At 39.3% G+C, this 19,981-nt stretch overlaps 1 protein-coding gene across 4 annotated transcripts in view; it reads right to left on the bottom strand.

Moving 5' to 3' along the window:
• Positions 1 to 19,361, bottom strand: part of LOC124169819 (protein FAM102A) — a 388,545-nt gene extending 369,184 nt beyond the window's left edge. For all 4 annotated transcript variants that reach the window (XM_046548597.1, XM_046548598.1, XM_046548599.1 and 1 more), the window contains exons 1-2: positions 19,152 to 19,361; positions 18,503 to 18,927 (exon numbers count right to left, since the gene is read on the bottom strand). In XM_046548597.1, the coding sequence (XP_046404553.1) occupies positions 18,503 to 18,651 (149 nt within the window). In that variant the 5' untranslated portion in view covers positions 18,652 to 18,927; positions 19,152 to 19,361. The remainder of the gene's footprint in view (positions 1 to 18,502; positions 18,928 to 19,151) is intronic.
• Positions 19,362 to 19,981: the final 620 nt, after the last annotated feature.

Genomic DNA, 19,981 nt, shown 5'->3' with positions numbered 1-19,981 from the left:
AATTCACTTCCGAATAAAATTCATACAGACAAGGATTTATTTTAGTTTCAGAGACTAATAAAAATCGCAAATTGAAATAAAGAATAAATAGACCAGGAAGCTCCATTTCTCACAGCAAAAAACTGGAAACATTCCTATATTAATACTACCAGGTTTTAAGAAAAATACTTCTACTTCCTATCTAGACGTAACCGATAATAATCGACAACAATACCGAAAATGAAAGGGTAGCAAAACTTGGGTCACCGACGATCATGATTCAAAACGCGTAAATAAACCAAGGGGTAGCCTTTTAATGGGACGAAAGGTATACGGTTACAGAGAACATTTTTTTTCGTTTACTACATTTATTTCAAATTTTATAAAAAAAGTTCATAAAATTATTAGCGATTTAACTTAGATGAATATTCAAAGGAGATAGGTACTGAAAGTGGCCCACAGATAAAAAAAATATCTCAAACCCTAAAAGCACTAACTGCATTTTTACATCAATATAGTACATGTGTTCCACACAAAATTCTCTCAACATTCTCCACGTAAACCTACATAAACTCGTTGTATACTTAAAAAATAAATGCATGGCATTCATATCGAGCCGAAATCTGAAATATTACATTCATATATTTAGCGAATTCCACACAATTAACCGTTTTCTTCATCCATTCATAACGAGCAGCACAAGAAACATTAATTCGCGCTACCCGAAGCATTCGAAGGTACAGTAAATTTTGAGCTATATCAGAAAATAACATAATGAGGATACGTACGTTTCCTAAACGTAGCACAAAGAGCAAATTCCCGTAGCAGCAGCAAGGATGCGAATAAAATTAGAATCTCTCCACTTTACTACAGAGGGGAGTCCACGATTATAAATTAACTGACTTTCTGGGAAGAGAGTTACAAAGGCACAAATAGCAAAGCATCTCTGTGAAATAAAAAAAAGGCATGCGTTTGCCGCCTGACTAACTTCCGTTCCTCCTGTGACGATAATGAAAGGTTGATAAAACAGGCATCTGTCATACCCCCTCCCAACTATCCCTACACAATGCGTGAAACAAAATGTCCTCGCACGGGACCTCATCTTGAGAAAAAAAATGAAAGGCTCGCAGCGCATCAAACAAAAGTAGGAGGCAATTTTCCGCCCCTTTCATTTTATGAGACAAAGTACATTTTTTGAGTCATTCCGAGGAACCTAGACTCCAATTAACATCAACATGCAAACAAAATCCTTTTGGAATAAAAAGGAGTTTTCTATACATGAATTGGGAGATGCGAGTCTATGGTGGGCAATTTGAGACTGCGACACTCCAATTCGGAGACTTCAAAGAACAAGCGCGTAAAAAAAAACTTTACAGCGACAGCCAAAAGGATAAAATAAACAATGTTGAGTACTATGAAAATGGCACAATCTCTAATGTATTTCCAGCAAATGTCAAAAGGGGTGAGATAGCGCAATCGTATTGCCGATGCTCGCTCAAAGAACTAGTTTCATTAAGTTCAAATATTAATTATATCAGCCAATTATAATCGCAAATTATCGTCCAACAAATCTTATTATTAATGACCTTGAAAATCCAGATTATTAAATATCATATCAAAAAGGCTGCGTTTCCATGGTAACTGCAAATTGCATTAAAAAAATGGTTACGTTGCCAGCTCAGTCGTCAAGGAGTTGTGACCCCATGTTTATAGGACAAAAAATACTTAATATTGTCTCCCCTATCACCTTCTGAATTATTGCAGATTCCTCCTGAATATCTATGGGATATTGAAGAGGGTGCTGATATTCTAGTCACTAATTGTAAGTCGCACTAAGCCGGCTCCAATATAGGCGTGTGCTTCCAGTGACAATTTTACAACTCATACTTCCAATACATAGGTACGCTACGGAATACATTTCGCTAAGATTTAGCGGGAAACAGTGGCGTAGCCAGGGGGGAATACCCCCCTGGTTATGTTCTAGATCCCCCCCCCGAAATTCTAAATAAAATATTTTTATACATAAAAGAAAGCAAAGTATTTTTAAAAAACATGAATTTACAAAATCTTTCTTTAACAAATGAAGTTTTTTCGATTGTGAAAAGTGTTAAAATTAGTTTAAAAATTTTGTACCCTGTCTTTCAAATAATTTACCCCCCTAGCTTTGGACCCCCACCCGAACGAAATTCCTGATAACGCCACTGGCGGGAAATTACACATACGAATACAATGCAATGCGTTGGTGACATGCTGATGAGGATAGTTACATTTCGTCCACGATCCAATAAGCAAGCTCCAATTGTACCAAAAGTGTAAACTTGCGACCGCAAGATCCACATTTTTTTCAATTTTGACGCTTTGGACTCGATTTGAAAGGCTTTTTTTCGCCACTTTTTCGGGGTCATTCATCAATTACGTGAGGCGTTTAGGGAGGGTCAAGCCGATTCTCACCCAATCTCACGTGGGGAAGAGGGGGGGTTCTGGCAAGTATCGCGTAATTTTTTTCCACAATAAACAGAGTAATATGTGATTCTAGACAACGATCTTGGTAATCTTAAATACAATTATTACGGAGGCTTCCGCGGTGAGTTAATTGGTGATTGTTTTTCGGGTTCATTCCGCGTTGATCCATATTTTGCGGACCAAAAAAATTAGTCAAAAAAACAAATAAAAAATATAAGTCAACGCAAAATACGAGTCAACTCGGAATGAACCCGTAAAACAATCACCAATCTTAAATTCACACTTAACTAATCTTGGATAGAAAAAAATAATAATAGAAAAAAATTGTTTTTTTTTCAAATCCAACGCAATAGATTAGCGTATTTACACTGAAAATACGTATTTTGAACAATCTCACGCGAGATTAGAGAGAAGGGGTTCAGCCAAATATCACGATACCTCACAAAAGGGGGGAGGGTGAGCAAAATCGCCAAAAATCACTTGATGAAATAAATGGACACCATTTTATTAATAAATTATACACGCGAGCACAATGGAAGGAAGGACGGATACGGTATAACAAGCGAAAATTCACGGCCGCTTGACAAGGTGAGAAGACAGGGTTGTTTCAGCCGAAGGGCACACTGCTACTTCACCGCAAGGCTAGGGCACTAACACCCATCGCGTGGAACGCTCAAATGACCAGGGTCTCCATTAGGTAAGACGTTTAGTGCCAATAGGTTTCCCGGCCAAGGTCGTGGGAACAAAAGAAAATTAAGAGCGCATGAGACTGACTGAGAGTCATGTTTTTTTATTTTTATTAAACTAGTACAGCGCCATTTATGCCGAGAGAGTTATGCCGGTCCGTTTCTAAAGTAGAAATAGTTGTCACATACCAACATCTGAATGCAACGCCTGCAAAGAAAATCATATACAGGCAAGCAAGGCACGATCTACAACGCCTAAGTAATAACCGCTACGGGCGTACAGACAGCGTTACCAAGGTATTGAGCGAATTAGGCTGGGAGCCACTAGAGACTCGGAGGCTGCGCGGATGGCTTAGATTGCTTGAACAATTGAGAATGGATACCTTTATGAGCGACACGGAGATCATAATATTATAGATGCAATAAATTTCCAGGTAGGACAGAAGCGAGAAATTAAGAGAGATGTTTTGCCGAACGGATAGATATAGGAATTCGTTTTTCCCCCGAACCATTAAGGACTTTAATAAATGCTAGCCCTAATTTCCTTAGAGCACTTCCTTTTTATGTGAGAATGGCTGGTGTCCTAACACCCCTAGCCACACGCCTTTTAGGCGGCTTGCAGGGTATTATGTAGATGTAGAATGGCGAATCAATGGAGACGATCAGGGTTGTCGGGGTTATTTAAACAAGCTCATTGTCATCATAAAGGCTAATTTGAAATGGCATTTGATAAATCCGACTGGTTTTCGGTTTTCACTCGCTTTGGTAACGTGATGACAAAGGCAGAGAAATTCAACTACTTCTCTCTCGTTCCAACCCATTTATAATACGCTGTCAGTGTTTGGGATCCTCATGAATAGGCTTAAAAACAGAGTTAGAACGCGTGCAAAGAAGAGCGGCCATGTACATGAGAAGTCGTTACGATAGTCTTGCTAGTGTAACTGAACTCTTAGATAAACTCGGATGGGAAAATCTATCAGACAGTAGACTGAAGAATAGACTAAACCTATTAGATAAATTCAAAAGCAGTGTGTTTTCTGACGAAGTTAGCTACATCTTACGAATGGCAATATGCTACGGTATCACATAAATAAAATAAGAGAAATAGACTGTAGAACAGACAGATACAGAATGTCTTGTTTTTCACGATCAATAAGAGACTATAACGGCAGCGTTAGAACTCACAAATAGATTAGATTACTAGTATTGCAGCTTACTAACTTATGTATACCTTAATGCCTGTTTCTGAATTTTCTTATTATTTCTAACAGCATTTTTTTGTGTGTTCTAGCTTTATTGGCAGAAAAAATATGCGCAACGTTTTTTGTACCATGTGGAGTGCATGTGGGAATCCTATTTCATGCTGCATGCTGGTGATTGATCACCCCTGCCAAACCCGCTAGAGGTGGCTCGCATATTATTATGAAGATGTAGATGACTTCGATTATTCGCCCGCCGTTTTTTCCCTAGCAAGGCCACTGATCTGAAGATTGCGTAGTCAAACTAACCACATGAACACAGCAAAACCAATAATCAGCCTCTCGCATTTACCAATAAAACCTTCAGAAAAAGAACTTTTTTCCTCATTCACGACTAATTAAACACGTTGATAACTTGAAACATTACTTTCGATGAAAAATCTTGCTAGGAAATAAAACAAACTCACTCTCCTTCGGATTGTCATTACGAAAGTTGCTGTTTAGAAATAGTTGTAGCCTATTTTTTTTATTATTAACGAATGCTAATACTTCACTGTCTACGGCAGTTAAAACAAGAAATTAGTGGCTGGAAAAGGCGCAAAGGAGAGACATTGCACAATGCAGGATACCGGAACACAATGAAGGATTTTTAGATGAGCGAAAAGTGTAAGTATGAAAGATGATATTTATGAGTGCGGGATCATGAGAGACACAATATGTATGATTTAAAACTATCCAGCTAACATAATGAATAATCTTCTCTCGGGTTGGCGAGCAAGTCTGAAAAATTAAGGCAACCTGGCTTTCGAGGTGGAACGATGGCGAGGTCGTTTGTGACAGTGGGACAGCAAAAAAACTGGAGCAAGTAGATCAATTCGTAACTAATTTAATACTTAATAATCTAAATTAATTTAAACTTAACTCGCCTTAATTTTTCTGACCCGCACCCAAATCTACAAGAGATACGATGTATGTAAATATTAAATACGAATGGGCGTAGGTAGAAACGGACTTCTGAAAATTATGACACAAATACAGAATCCACCAAAACCTATGTTATTCGGTAGCGAATATCTCTTATTTACTGAATTACTAATTTCAGAATCAAAAAAGAACATTTAACGGAAAATAAAAAAGTAGTGATCTCCAAGTGCGCGATAAGCATGGTTATTCAACAGAAATAAAAATCCCTCGCGCTGGCCTGGTCTAGAACACAGACACCCGATCTACTCAGAGAATTACATGGGGTATCTGCTTAGAAACTGGAAGATTTTTCTTCCACGGAACGACTATTCAGCAAAATAAAAGGCTCACACTAAACGGGAAAAGTAATCCTTCCTATCATGACAACCTATTATTCCTCACTATATAAATGCATGTACACACGATTTGAATTAAATATTGATATTTGCCTTCCAATCTTCCTTTATTAATACATTTCTTGCTTCTGGCAATGTTTACATACATCCTTGACTTCTTTAAGCCACCTATCAGAGAAACTTGATACGTCTTCACCAACACTTAAGTCCGAAAAAAATGTGATCATACGAATCAGATGGTGGGATTAAACGGGGCGTTGCAATATCCTCGATTACTTTCCATTTCGTCACCGTTAACGATGCCAGGGCAACGCTTTCAACACTTCATAAGACCTTCTACCGGAAACAAATCCACCATCAAGACAAGGATCCATCGATTACCAACTTATAATTGGTATCGTAAATTCCCGGGAGGAATCGTATCTTCGACCCAACATTTCAAAATGTCAGAAATAGTTCGAATGCCACGGAAAAAAGCACAGCAGGCGCATGACCATCTCGGAGGTTGTTTCTCCACGAAATATCGTGGAATAAGCATTTTACGGTACAGTTTTACAGTGAAAGCACGCAAGGATTAACGAAAACACGTATCATACATACAGAAAGAATCTGAAATACTTCAGGAGGTGGTAGGGGGACAATTTAAAGCATTTTTTTTGTCCATAAACATGGGGTCGCAACTCCTTAGTTACCGAGCTATGGCAACGCAAACATATTTTGGATCCATTTTTCAGTTGCCATGATTGTGCTCTGGATTGTTGACGAATGTTCCAAATCTGAAACAAATAATAAATCTTGGGACGAAATTTGCGATAGAAATTGACTGAAACAATTAATAACTGAGCTTGATTAAACGAGAACTTTGGGCGAGTATCAACTATACGATGTCGCAATCTCACCCATTTTGATATAAATTGTTTCAAAAAATTATAATCGCATTGCATCGCAATGTTCGTCCAACGTTAATTATTCGCAACTCCTTAGTTACCGAGCTATGGCAACGCATACATTTTTTGATGAACTTTGCAGTTACCATGGAAACTGTTTTTCTTGGATATCCAGCCTTTACGACACATTATTCGATATGGATGTTTATAGACATCAAATAATCAAGGTTGGAAAAAATGCGCGGTTACAATTGACTGAAACTTAATCTTTGAGCTTGATTACAAGAGAACTTTGAGCGAGTATCATCAATACGATTGAGCATTCTCACCCATTTTGATATTAATTGGAGCGAGTACTTTGCGGGGAGGGGATGTTTAAAACAGTGTTAGAGGGTAGAATGTTAGGTAAATGAGGGCTTCGGAAGGAAAAGAATAGGATTTTTAGATAGAATGAAAGGGAGTAGACCTTATTGTGAATTGAAGAAGGATGTGCTGGGAGCACCTATTGGAGAGTGACCACAGGAGCGATTTTCTTCCGGAAATTCTCCACCTTGAGAAAAAGGGGAGAAGGATGGACAGCTTGGAGGAGTTGGAGATTAGGAAGCACATCAGGAATGGAATTTTAGCAAATGAAAATATTTTTGTCGACTATTCCCCCTCTTGGAAATTCCCCTGAAATTGTGTTATGCTCCAACCACAACGCAACCCTCCCCTACCAACGCGTATCTACTAGCAACGAATAAACAACAAAATAACAACAAAAATAACGATTTCTGTACCTGAAGATGTCGCCTCTGCGACGAAACCGCTCGTCTTAAATAAACTGTGCGAAAAAGTACCATGCCTTTTTATTATTTACTCCACCGAAACCTCTCTTAATCGGTAGAATAGTTTAGTAATCACGTTACTGCTGTCGCATGGGAGCAGCGGAACACATGGGCCACGTCACCGCATCGCGGAGGGGGAGTTGGTATGCCGGATCATGGAGAGGACAGACATTCCTGGGGGAGCGTCCTTGCCCCAGGCAGAACTGGATCGCCGCGCAGACGGCGAAAGGGAGTCGCAAACAGTCTTTCCTGCCGAGCGAGTTTTTAATGCCTTCGCATCGTGATCGTACCCACTCTCCCTATCGCACTCGCAGAAGCAGCGCAAGGAATTTCGGCGAAGACCACGAGCGAAAGTATGCATCCACCATATGATTGCGGGATCACAAGAGATACAACACATTGAAAGATTCAATACGAATAGACGTAGGTAGAAACGTACTAAGTACTTAAAATGATGAAAAAATCCTGCCCCTATCAAAACCTATATTATTCGGTATCAATTAGCTCAGATTAAACGAATCGCAGTATCAATAATGGACATTCAACGGTGAATAAGTAAGTATGTAGTCATCCGCAAGTGCGCTCGAAGCGTGGTATTTCTATCGTTCTATGTTTACTTAAAACTTTCGAAGTATTATAAATTCTATTGAGTCAGTCCTTGCTGAGGCATCGCGTCTACATATACATATAAAGAAGGCGACATGCTTGTACGTTAAACAATAAATTCCTATCTATACGATCCTGGTTCAAGTGACTGATAATGATAACGATTCTTCATTGAATAAACCACCGACGGTAATAAATGAAAATATAGCCAGGATTTGGCAAATAAAATAATTTATAATATAATATTTTTTACTTCATATTATTTCTTTAATAGGCCGTAGAGCTCCTAGTTATCCTGTTTTTTTTTAACTTACAAGTTACTGCTGCTCGATTTAATGGGACTGTGGGGAAACTTCAACGCTTAACACTACACTGAGCTTGTATATTGGGAATTTGATCACAGGCAAACACCCCCAGCAGAAATAAATGAGAGAGGAATTTTAAACGGTTTTTCCTTTTTTTAAGGTTAATTTTCTAATACAACTATTTTAATAGACTAACAGAATATAAAATGAACCCGAAGACCAATTGACGAAGGTAGACAATGGCCAAAGTATGGGGCTATATGAATAGAACTATATGAAAAGAATGCATTACTCTGAAGGGTGCAATGAGACTAAAGAGAAGCTCAATCGATAATTTCACTGCCTCATCATAGGCTCCCGATACCAGACCTACGTTACCCAGGAAATTCATATACTCTCAGCAACCTTCCCGCAGGGGGCCTCCTCAACACTACTCCTACTTCCCTCCAATGAACTAATTAAGTATTGATCTACTTGCTCCAGTTTTCCTGCTGTCCTACAGTCACAAACCATCTCGCCATCGTTCCACCGCCAAAACTATTCTCGTTTTTATTCTCGTTACCACTAACCTCCAATCCAAAATTTTTCTCCGTGATATACAACATCACGCGTCATCTCCACGTATTCCCACGAGTTTTCCCAAACCTCAACTGCTCTGCCTCTAAAATACTTTTAAACCGACTGTACACGGGTTATTTTATGACTACGAGGGTACCGCTTAAATGTATCAGGATGGGGGGGTCGTGTAAATATATTTTATGGGAAAAGAATAGATGAAACTAATAAACTTAATTATTAAAACGAACTATCCCTACGTAAGGGAGAAAGGTAGACACTATTATCATGTTAAAAAAAAAAGCCGTAATGTTACTGATATCGTACATGGTTTTAAGGCCGTTTTACACGGGGCACGGAATTGCGCAGGTTAGAGCTGCATTAATTTCTAAAATGGCGTGGAATTGCGAGAATGCATGAACGAAATTAGAACAGGGGCTATTTTGCCATCTCACGTCCACGCATTACCGCATGTGTTCTAGCAATTCACCGCTTTACACGACGCAATTTTGACTGCGCCTTCGTACAGACGTCAGATTGTGCAAGTACGTGCCCCGTGTAAAACGGCCTTTAGGCATGGTATAGTGGAAATTCTCCCAAACTCAACCAGGACTATGGACGTCGCACCAGGATCACCTGCATCGCTGGTATGGTGCACAAAGGGGGCGTGTCTTCTTGCGTATTATATCGTACTCAGAAATTTTCAACGCTCTGAAAAGTTACTGCTGTCGATACGTTCAATATGCTCAATTCATTGATACGATTTTACACTCAATCATCTTATATGTCGACCTATATCCTACCTTTGTTTATCCCTTCTGTGAAGCCTCTTTACATCAACATTCCTCACAGATTTCAGCATACTCGGTTTCAGTATCTTCTCCAGCAACCTACTATTATCGTTTCCTCATCCATATCAGTCCTAAAGATATCTTGCTAGAAATAAACAACGATGACATCATCAGCGTCAGACCAAAACAATAAGGTGATACGAGACTTCGATTCGTAAACACCTCCGACAAGAACAACCCGAAGAATCAGCATTTGTCGACCACAGCATCAATGATAACCATATGATTCACTGGCAAGAAACGATACTCCTGGGCCGATTCCATAGGATATTTTAGCGAAAGAATCTTTTCAGATCTGACGTAACAACAACATGATCAATAGAGACTGCGTTTACAACATATGCAAAGTATGGGACCTCCTCCTGAAAATCCGATGGGACAGGGGGTCAATCCGGAGACGCCGATAGGGTAACCGCTATTAACCGCGGCAATTTGTAGGTTAACGCAGAAGCACGAACGGAATTTGATTGGATTCCTGAATCTCGGAGGACGATGGGCGAGTTGCACATCGAAACGTTCGAAGGAAACATGGAGGACCTTACCCGGTGAGAAACCCGAGAAATTTACACTGTTATATTCAAATAATTCAGCACGGCCAACGTCGACGAAGTACCAAAATATAATCATTCGCTAGATTGGAGTTCGTCGTTCACTCAGACACGAAATCGCAATTATTTAAAAGAATTGGGTAGATGAAAGGGAAAGATGAGTTGCAGAGAAAAAAAAATCACCCTCATTAATCCATTCTTTCGTCATTCGAAAACAAGAAAATGCGAAAGTCGCCGCCCACTCTTAATGAGTCAGTGACGTCATAGAGAGTTCTGGTTCATTTACTCGTCCCCCGGGGAGAGTATTTCGTACGGGAATCCTCTAATCACACGGACACGGACGGACGGATGCCGAACAGTAGCGGAGAAGCAACGGCGCACTCGACACGCGATTGTGACGTCATCAACTAATTAAGCGAAAGGGTTAAGGCTGTCGATTCATCGTCGACAATAGCTCAAAAAGTAGGCGGGTCTAAAAACAGGGTATTACGAACGTCTTTATTTTTCAAAGTCTATTACAAACGACAATTCAATGACATTTGAGAAATAATCGATTATATCCAAGTTGCGAGATATACCAAGGACCAAGAATTACCGCCAGAGCAAATTATTCCATTCTAAATGTATCACATCCATGGTGTTAAGATGATCACATATGAGGGGGTGAGAAGCCACGGGGTACAAGTGATTATGTTTTCTAAGCTGGATTACGTACAGAAGAAAATGAAAGAAGAAACAAACAACAACTTGATGGGCTAGGGACACGATTGAGCCTCTGTACTGCGCTGACATCGAATAGAAAATCTAACGAACTACAACATAACTAATTGATATCGTTTGCTTTCTTTTCTTAATTTCTGTACCTAACTCTGTTTAGAAAAAAAATCACTTGTACCCCTTGGCTTATAATCCCCTCTTGTGTCATAAAATATCATACCATGATGCATATAAAGGATCTAAGGTTTTCCCGGCGAATAGACTGGAGGAAGAGTTCTCGGGTTTCCAGCCGGGTCCAAGGGTTTTTCTGCACCGACGTTTCGAAGGCTAAGTCTGCCATCGTCTTCAGGGTGAATGGTGAACATTCGCTCTGAATTGACCACGTAAGTAGTTTAAATGAGGATGGTTTGGTTCTTCTATGTTCTAACCGGAAACCTTCAAGTTCTCGAAAATCAAGGGAAATTCGGCGAATGCCTCAACCGCCGCAACCCTCGTGGTGAACACTAACCCTGAAGACGATGGCAGATTTAGCCTTCGAAACGTCGCGTCGGTGCTGAAAAACCCTTGGACCCCAAACCCGAGAACTCTTCCTCAATGATTTATATAGTATGGTACTCCTAATATCACAACTCCAACCGGAGTTGTTAATATTAGATAGAGCAAAAAGAACTTCAAGGGTGACTACATGCTCCCAATGCGGAACTTGGCTAAACGGAGCGCCTAAAAATTCCGTATGGGATGGGCCGTCAATAGAGACTGGCTTGAATACGGGAAGGTCGGGTCCTGGAATCCAGTTCGGAAAAGGTCTGCGAAGACTCCATGCCCAAGAATGGCGCAACGCCTTCAAAAAATCCTAAAATCTCGCGACGAAAACGATATGATACTTGCAACATAAAATTTCATCGCTGCATCTTCTCGGCAAAAATTTATATTTCATCCGTCATTTGTTATTGTATTTTCAACTTAGCTTAGTTCGATTCATTTAAGAATTCAGTTCCTCGGCGGTGTTTTCACCATAAATTTTTACAAATATTTGTTCATAGCCAATTCAAAATTTTTCTTGGTGAATTAAAAATTGCGGGCAATTTACTAATATGCTAGAATTCCGCCAAATTAAGCCTAAAACAACTCCCTGTATTTTTCATAGTCGGTACATACTTTTAATTGATATATGTATTCATACACTATTCCTTTAAAGTGCATGACAACATTGTAAATTCAGTGTAGTCAACAGATTTATTTTTATCCTTCACTTGGTATTCCCAACAATGAAATAATATTTATATATATATTTTTTTTATATCACGAGATGTGGGTCAAATTTGTGAATTGGCTATGAACAAATATTTATAAAAATTTATGGTGAAAACACCGCCGAGGAACTGAATTCTTAAATAAATCGAACTAAGCTAAGTTGAAAATACAATAACAAATGACGGATGAAATATAAATTTTTGCCGAGAAGATGCAGCGATGAAATTTTGTGTTGCAAGTATCATATCGTTTTCGTCGCGAGATTTTAGGATTTTTTGAAGGCGTTGCGCCATTCTTGGGCATGGAGTCTTCGCAGACCTTTTCCAAACTGGACTCCAGGACCCGACCTTCCCGTATTCAAGCCAGTCTCTATTGACGGCCCATCCCATACGGAATTTTTAGGCGCTCCGTTTAGCCAAGTTCCGCATTGGGAGCATGTAGTCACCCTTGAAATTCTTTTTGCTCTATCTAATATTCACAACTCCGGTTGGAGTTGTGATATTAGGAGTACCATACTATATAAATCATTGAGGAAGAGTTCTTGGGTTTCGGGTCCAAGGGTTTTTCAGCACCGACCCACATCTCGTGATATAAAAATATATATATAATATATATATATATAATAAGGGGTCGTGAAGTATAAAGTTTGAAATAATATTATTCCAGTACATCTACTTATGCTAATATTTTTCTTTCTAAGATTATGCTTGCAATCTTACGCTTGTCTCCAAGAAGGGTGAAATTATCTTGATATTTATCTTATTAACTAATAGGCTATAAACAGCCCACGATAATAAACGGTATAATTATTACTATCATTATAGTTCATAAACATTCATGAATTACCGTTGATAACCCAGCGCTAACCTGTCTGGGAACTTTTTATCACTTCTTCATTCGCGCTTTAGCCAATCAACCTCTCGATTTACCTCTCTGGCACAACAAAAATAAGCACTTGATAGCTATATCTAACTGGGACACTAAATTACTGATGAAGAAACTGTGCTTATAAACGAGCACATACTTATATTGTACGAATGCATGGTCAACACTCAAATTAGGATAGTGAGAATTTTGAGACCTTACCCACAAAGATTTCTCTCATCATCATTAGTCAACAATCCTAAGATTGGTTTGACGCAGCTCTCCATTTCTCTCTCCTATCCGCTAATCTCTTCATAGCTACATATTTATTCTCTTTTACATCCTTTATAACCTGCCCTATATAACTCATTCGGGGCCGTCCCTTGCTCCTTTTCCCTTCCACTTGTCCTTCAACGATTGTCTTCATCAGACCACCGTGCCTCAAAATGTTGCCAACTAAGTTGTCCCTTCTTCTGCTTAATGTTTTTAGGAGGCTTCTCTTTTCTCCCACACTCCTCAGCACTTCCTGGCTACTCTACCAAGATTTCTCTACCAACGTAATTATCCACTAATACTTCCCTATCACATCGAGATAAGCTTAAGAGCACCATGCATAATCCTGACCTATTAAACATACTGCCTTCCCTTGATTTCCGAGTACTTGAAGTTTTCTGATTAAAACATAGAACAACCAAACCACCCTCACTACAAACTACTCACGTGGCCAATGCACAAACTTCTGAACTTATTTTCGGCAAGATATATCAATTAATCCCATGAAAATAACAGGCCTATCTCGATAGAAATGGGAGTCTGGGACGCAGCTTCTCTAGTTTTGGTCAACTTATTCACACAAACCATTAAAATACTCGAGAAATCATTTGAATGCTCGGTGATCATTAGGGATATTAAGTATTCCTTCGATTGCTCAAGTAAGTCCCTTTCGGCAAAACCCTACCTGAATATACTTTATCAAGGACGAATGCCTTATTCATGTGGAAAATATCTCCTCAAGGGGGGTTACATGGAAGACGGAATGGCTGATTTCTATTCTATATATCGTAACATTAAAGAAATTATTACTATCACGTCGCCGCATAGCTTCAGTTAATTGTGCAGCTCTAAGATTCTAGAATGCAGCCCACCTCTGACCGTAAATATTCAGTTTCCTATTGAGACTCTTCTGTTTTAAATATTGAGTTCTATTTACGGTTTTACCTAATTTAAGCCTTTCTCTATGGGTCATTTTGAGGTGCCTTTAACCTCTATGAAGGTCCTAACGAGTCAGTGATGTCTAAGAGTGTGACCTAACTTTTCCTTCCCCCAAATATTTCATTCATTGATAACCCCATCTCACCAAAATACTATCCTTAGGGGTCGATAGACACACACCAGGAAATTTTACCAACCCTTTTCCCAAGGTTTTCAAGATATCGCCCCATTCGCTACAATATCTTTAAAATCTGAGTTAGTGGGTGTTAGGGCCTGGTTGATTAGACGTGGAATGACCCCAAGATAAAATCACGAAGAACATAGAAAAAAAATTCCGAAGGTCTTACACGCGTAGTCAGCTGAAATATTTCCGCCGGCAAGGCTGCGCAAGTTGCCTCTTTGATTTATCAAAAATAGTATGTGAACACTTCTAACAGAATATAATAAATAAAGCCATAAATAACAGAAAGCGAGCGCTTTCTCGTGATTTTTACCATGATTCGAAAGAAAACATAAGCTTTTTTCCTCCATGTGAATAGATTTTCTGCAATATTTAACAGGCATTAAAAATAAAATAGAATTGCCTGTAGATGTGGAATACAATTCTCGTATGTTTAGAAATGCAATTCTATGGGGCAATCATCAATTACGTGGGGGGAGGCGGTCGAGCCGATTCTCACGCACGGGGGACTGGGGGAGAGTTCTGTAAAGTATCATGTAATTTTTTTCCGCAAGAAACAGTTTAAAATTGTGATATTAGTAATCTTAAATAATAGTCTTAACTAGTCTTAAATTAAAAATAGTAAATAAAACTAAAGAAATTGTTTAAAAAAACCCAACGCGCAATGAACCATACATTAACTTAATTACACTGAAAATACGCATTTTGAACAATCTCACGTGATACTAGATGGAGGGAGTCGAGTCAAATCTCACGATATCTCACTATGGGATGAGGGAGGGTGCAAAAATCGCCAAAATCACCTCACGTCATAAATGAGAACCCCCTAATATACATAAAATAGAACAGAATTGTCTGGACATTTTGTGATTTGAGAATAACTGCATACATTATTCTTCGATCCCCTTGGGCGAGGATGGGTAAACCGCTAACTCGTCTGTCCCGTGAAAGTTTACGACACCGGCCTTCCAGTGAAATCGGGAGTGAAAACGAGAGCATCTCGGACTTCCCTGGAGATATATAGCCGTTGGGTAATCGTAACAACTTTGCCAACGCTCGGAGACTTCACAGGAATTTGGCATCCGGTATCGGCTAACAAAATACGTGACATGTTTACATACCTCGCGTTAAGCAGAGCGCACACCACGGAGGTATTGATGGCTCGAGACGTACGTCTGATTGAGCTCTCTCGACTACATCGGGAGAAAAAGAAGGACTCGACGAGTGAAGATCGCCAATTTATGCGGCCAAAATTAGCGATTGGACCGATCTGAATTTATAGGGATGACGAAAGTTGTCAAACTCATTGTCACTCGAGTACGTGGACGATTACTTGAATACAATAAATGCCCGAGGGAAGACAATGAGAAAATAAGTTATCGAGATACGCAAGGAATATCATAGATTACACAGGCGAATGCCCTATAACCTACCTCGATGGAATCACGAGTCTGTGACCTAGCTTCTCTAGTTTTCGCCAACATATTCACAGCAATAATTTAAGTACTAAATTAATCGGCCTGTTGGCGTCGGGGATAAGTCATCGCCTACCATACCGAAGGTCGTGGGTTCGAGTCCAGCCTGGATAGGTTTCCCCTTCCAGGACATGGGTTATGTGGCCGTCTTATGTTGATTGTTTAAACTCCCGATGTAAAGGCCACATTGTGCTGTTTTCGGGGGTAATGAGATAAATAATTAAATAATCATTTAAAATACTAGGCGTTCGTTCGTTCATGCCTGAAATTACATTATCAAGGACGAGTGGCTTTTTCATGAGGACAATAACTACTAGCGTGGGGTTACACGGAAGAAGGGACCTCTTACCTTAGATCTCGGACCAATAAGGTAATTATTATAATCATAAAGCATGATCACTGTTTAATCTTGCAACTCTAAGATTTTAGAACGTAGTCCAAACTGACGCTACCCCCATCTGATTAAGTATTGAGGTTTATTTACGGTCTTACCAAGGGCGTGCCCAGGATCATAACAAGGGGGGTAAAGCCATGGTCTTTCAAGTTGTATAAATGTTAGCACGGAAAAGGTGACTGAAACCAACACATCGAGAAATTTGTAACAGCGCTTTATTTTTTATTAATTGCTTGAAAAAATTATTTTAGTTACTTATCTCATGCGAAAATCATGTTCGTGGGTTTAAAGAAAATTTGTTCAATCCAATCCTTATCTTGCTTGGAGAATATTGCGATTTATGCTTCAAGGGAGGGGGGCAGCTGCCCCCTCCTGCCCTAAGCTGGGCACGCCCACGGGTTTCCCCCAATTTATACATTTTTCTAAGAGTAATTGCGTCTCTAACCATCATTGCGCTCCTTAAGAGTTGATTATGTTTAAGAGTGTGACCTGATCTTTCTTTCCTTCCATTCATATCGTTCATTCATCTCCTCAGGATAGTACCCTTTAGGGTCGATAGACACACATCAGGAGATTTTACAACCAAATGCACTGAAATGGGACAAGTTCCATTTGTCTCTTCTGCCATCAAGTCACCTTAGCACTGTGATTGATTTTCTTCAAAAATTAATTGATGAAAATAGAAATACCGAGAAAATGTCACTGAAATCCTTCAACAAAAAAAGTACGCATCTACTCTTCTCTAAACTGCTGGTCCTCCGTTGAGATTAATCGCCAGACAAAAATCTGTCGCCTTCCTTTGTAAAATTCTTGTTTATTTCTTGTTTTACTGTTTTATTTCGTGAGAATAGGCAAGTATTCATAATATAAATTCTTCACATTCGATATGACAGACATTAAACAGGCACCTATTAGAGATGTAAATATACGAAAAAAATCTTTTTATTTATTTGTGTAACCAAAAACTGTTACTGTTCCGTTGTAACCATTAAACATGGTATTTCATTTATTCTCTCTCGCGTAATGAGACCAGTAAAACTTGAAATAACCAAGTGTTAAACGTCCTTCAACAAGCCTTGGATCCGCGGCTCGCAAACCGCTTTCGACAGTTCATCACGACACATTGGGTGCAGATGCATTCCAGAGCCACTCCCAAACTGGCTGCTATATCATCAAGAGACGTGGAACTCGGAGAATCACGGCCCGGGGACCTATTCCGTTCAGAGACAGCCACTTGTGCGCGCACCAAGCCTACCCCAAGGTTGGAAAATCATTCGGATCTCCGAAGTATGCGAGGTGACGAGGCAACACTCAAGTTCGAACTCGAGATAACACCCCTACTTTTTTATCCTCTCGGAAATTAAAATAGTAAGTTCCGGCGCCTGTCAACGACGGGATGCTGTAGAGGAAACTCATCAAGACCATTAGCTCATGTTCGACTGAACGAAAACATGTTCGGGCTTCAAGAATACATGAGAAGACAACCATCCATCAGGGGGGAAATAGTGAGCATATTCCAGTGCCAATTGCAAGAAACGACCCAGGTATAATTACAAGAAAAACATAACATCCTTAGTAAAGCGGTTACTCCAAGAGGATACTAAACAGAACAGGAAATCTAAAACCGGAACGAGGTTAACCTCAACATAGGAAAAGATTGAGCAATAACACCAATAGGTTTGATAATAACACTACAGCAGGTGCAATTGCACGTGCCATAATCATTGACATGATATGATATCGTAAAAGCACTATTTCCAGTGAGATTCAAACGAGATAATACAAAAATATGTGCCACTAAATGTAAACAAGGTGTTAGCTTCGAAGTTATTGGTACCCTTACAATTTATTCAACAGCAAATACTGACCGCAGGATAATAATCCACAAACAAACGTAAGGGTGGTCGGGAAAAAAGTTATTAAATAATATCGCAGCTCCATCAACTCACGCCCACCTCTATTAAATCCCTTTCTAGAGCAAAAAAATCATTATCTAGCTCTAAACATGACACGTGAAGTAAGATAACTTAAACAAATTAAAAAATAAGACTCAAGAAGAAAAATCAATCTTCTGTAAACACAAACAGAAAACGATCATTCTTTTCTGTAGGGAGAGCAGTGTGAGTGACAGGAGACGAGAAAATATCTTCGCATGCAAATACCAGAAAGTAATATTTTACCTGGAAGAAGTTTCGCTAAAATTTCCGCCATCCAGCAGCCTCACTTTAGCGAAGAGTACAGCATTAACAAATGGCACAGCCGTAAGCTCCTCCAAGTCAAACTCCACTTGAAACTTGTACTTCTTCTTCTTCATCATCATGAAAGTCATTTTGATGACTAAAATCCAGCACTAAAATCACTTTTTCCACTCACTGGTTATCACTAGTTACACACAGTCATTTTCACAAGGAACAAAACATTACAACCATACGATCCTCGCAAGAAGAGTATTCACTTCCGAATAACACGAATTTGCTGCAATTTCGAATTTCTACGGTTAACTTTTGAGCTGAAGTCACTAGCCAAATAATAAATTTTCCAGGCCACTTTGTTTAGATTCATTTTCACAATAAACCATCTCGCCAGATTTTGAGCTATCCACTGTCTGGAAAAGAAATTCAGATTTTCTGAAGATCAACACATAATGTGATATGGAAAACATTTTGAAAAACTTATGCATAAATTCTGCGAGATTCGGGAAAACACATGAGTTCCACATTATAATTAAGGTGGTTCAATGACTTAATTGGACCCAATCTTCATTAAATAAATGCAAACAACGAAACGATCCAAAGAAACAACAAAAGAAGTGACAGAACGTATACATACCTTCTTCCCAAGTAAAATACACTTTCAGCGATGGAGAAGTTGAGCAGATGAACACTTTATATCCACAAGATACCATTTCCACAACGTAAACTAAAGCATTTACAACAACAAGCAACTTGCCACTGCTACATTGGAATCCTCGAAGTCGAGTCTCAGAGATGTATTTGTGTTCTGACGTCCAAGGCAAGTTCTCCTTCTCCGTATCTCCGTATGGTATGGTATCCAACTCGTCGCTGTACGCAGCTCCCCTCTATGGGCGAAAGTAGACATTAGAAAACAAAGAGCTGCGAAAACCGATGACCACATCGAGGGAAGGGGAGGTGTCGATTCAATTGTGTCTGCCGTGTCTGCGATGTCACATATCTATCAGGACACATTCAGCATTCACAAAGTCTCCAAAGGATTAATCTGTTACATACTTTTACCCGGATGTAAATGACCATGATATCGTGGCCAATTTAACGCAACTGAAGATTCTATCACTTTCTGTGGTCAATCTTTCGAGACTCGTTTTGATTAGAGCCTGCAATGGTTCAATTAAGGCGTCTTGAGCAAGGTGACTTCAAAATTGACTGCGTTGTCAATTATCTTATAATCTTGGTATCTAAATTGATGATATCTCTCCTCTCAGTGGCTTCTTTGACGCTTGCCAGGTGTATACCGGTGCTCTAGCTATTTATGTGTAAATTAACTTTCAATTTTAGCACAAAACAATGTAATTTTTTCCAATGCTGCTTTGTAAATCCAGCGGAAACGAACGATAAATAAATGAGCACAAGAAGTAACTATGATTGCATCATGACTATACATGGCCAATATGTAAAGCACTA

Source organism: Ischnura elegans, chromosome 12 (genome assembly GCF_921293095.1).
Source record: "Ischnura elegans chromosome 12, ioIscEleg1.1, whole genome shotgun sequence".
Lineage (NCBI taxonomy): Eukaryota > Metazoa > Arthropoda > Insecta > Odonata > Coenagrionidae > Ischnura > Ischnura elegans.
The sequence above is the reverse complement of the archived record's forward strand: the minus strand, read 5'-3'. Positions and strand labels throughout refer to the sequence as shown.